Consider the following 1,243-nt stretch of genomic DNA (forward strand, 5'->3'; position numbering starts at 1 on the left):
GGAAGCGTCGCTTCCATCTTTACCCGCATCTTCTTCCTCTTGGGTGTTTTCTTCGCTGTCTAACAAGCCGTTGCCCTCAGCAGTAGAGGAAGCTGGTTGGGACGATCCATTTTTATCTCCCGGGGAGCTGATTTGATTACCCTCCTCCTGGTTCTCGCCATCGCTGCTCGGGTTCTGGACGTTGCTGTTCTGGTTCTCGGTGTTGCTGCCCTGGTTGTTGTCATCATCGGTGTTCTGGTTTTCCTTCGGGTTTGTGTTGGTGCTGACCCCACTGTTGCCCTGCTGCTGGTTGGTGCTGACCTGGTTGTTGGTGCTGCTGTTCTCCCCGTTCTTCTCGTTCTTGTTGTTGTCCCCGTCCTGGTTGGTGCCACCCTGGTTGGGGTCCTTGCTCTTGTCATTGGTGCCCTGATTCTGGCTGCTGGCGCTTTCATTCTGCTTGCCGTCGCCCTGGTTCTGGTTGCCACTGCCTCCTTGGTTCTGGCTGCTGGTGCTTTCGTTCTGGTTGCCATTGTTCTGGTTGCCACCATCTCCTTGGTTCTGGCTGCCGCTGCCGCCCTGGCCACCGGTGCTGCCGCCCTGGCCGTTGTCCTGGCTACCAGCGCCACCATTTTGTGTGTTGGTTGGGTTATTCGTGTTGCTGCTGTGGCCACCAGTGCCACCATTTTCCGTGTTGGTTGCGCTGTTCGTGTCACCGCTGCGGCCACCCTGGCCATTGTCATTCTGGGTGTTGCCTTGGCCAGTGCCACCCTGGCCGTTGTCCTGGCCACCAGTGCCACCATTTTCTGTGTTGGTTGCGCTGTTCGTGTCACCGCTGCGGCCACCCTGGCCATTGTCATTCTGGGTGTTGCCTTGGCCAGTGCCACCCTGGCCACCAGTGCCACTCTCTTGTTGGGGTGTGCTATTCGTGTCACCGCTGCGGCCACCCTGGGTGTTGCCTTGGCCAGTGCCACCCTGGGCACCCGCCTGCTGCCTCTCCCCACCACTGCCCTGCCCAGACGCACCCGCCTTCTCCTGACCCTGATCCGTCACCTCTCCGGTCCTCGTGTCCGACTGGGGGTGCTGTGGATCCGATGACGAGGGTGCACCTGCGCTCGATCCGGACGTATTCGGGTGCTGATCCGTTTGGGTTCCCTGGCTGTCACCTGCTCCCACCTGGGGAGATCCCCCTGCGCCTGCTGAAGTTCCTCCGGGGTTTGTTTGCTCTGGGTTCTGCCTCTCATGCTTCTCTGTCTCTTGGAGGGTT

General features: G+C 59.9%; 1 protein-coding gene across 1 annotated transcript in view; it reads right to left on the reverse strand.

Annotated features, from left to right (window-relative positions):
- Nucleotides 1–1,085, reverse strand: part of TGOLN2 (trans-golgi network protein 2) — a gene marked incomplete at both ends in the record, with an annotated part of 1,964 nt that extends 879 nt beyond the window's left edge. Inside the window, one exon of the mRNA XM_010078714.1 lies at nt 65–1,085. Within this exon, the coding sequence (XP_010077016.1) occupies nt 65–1,085 (1,021 nt within the window). The remainder of the gene's footprint in view (nt 1–64) is intronic.
- Between the last annotated feature and the right edge of the window lie 158 nt (nt 1,086–1,243).

Source organism: Pterocles gutturalis, unplaced genomic scaffold (genome assembly GCF_000699245.1).
Source record: "Pterocles gutturalis isolate BGI_N339 unplaced genomic scaffold, ASM69924v1 scaffold12558, whole genome shotgun sequence".
In the NCBI taxonomy this organism is placed as follows: Eukaryota; Metazoa; Chordata; class Aves; order Pterocliformes; family Pteroclidae; genus Pterocles; species Pterocles gutturalis.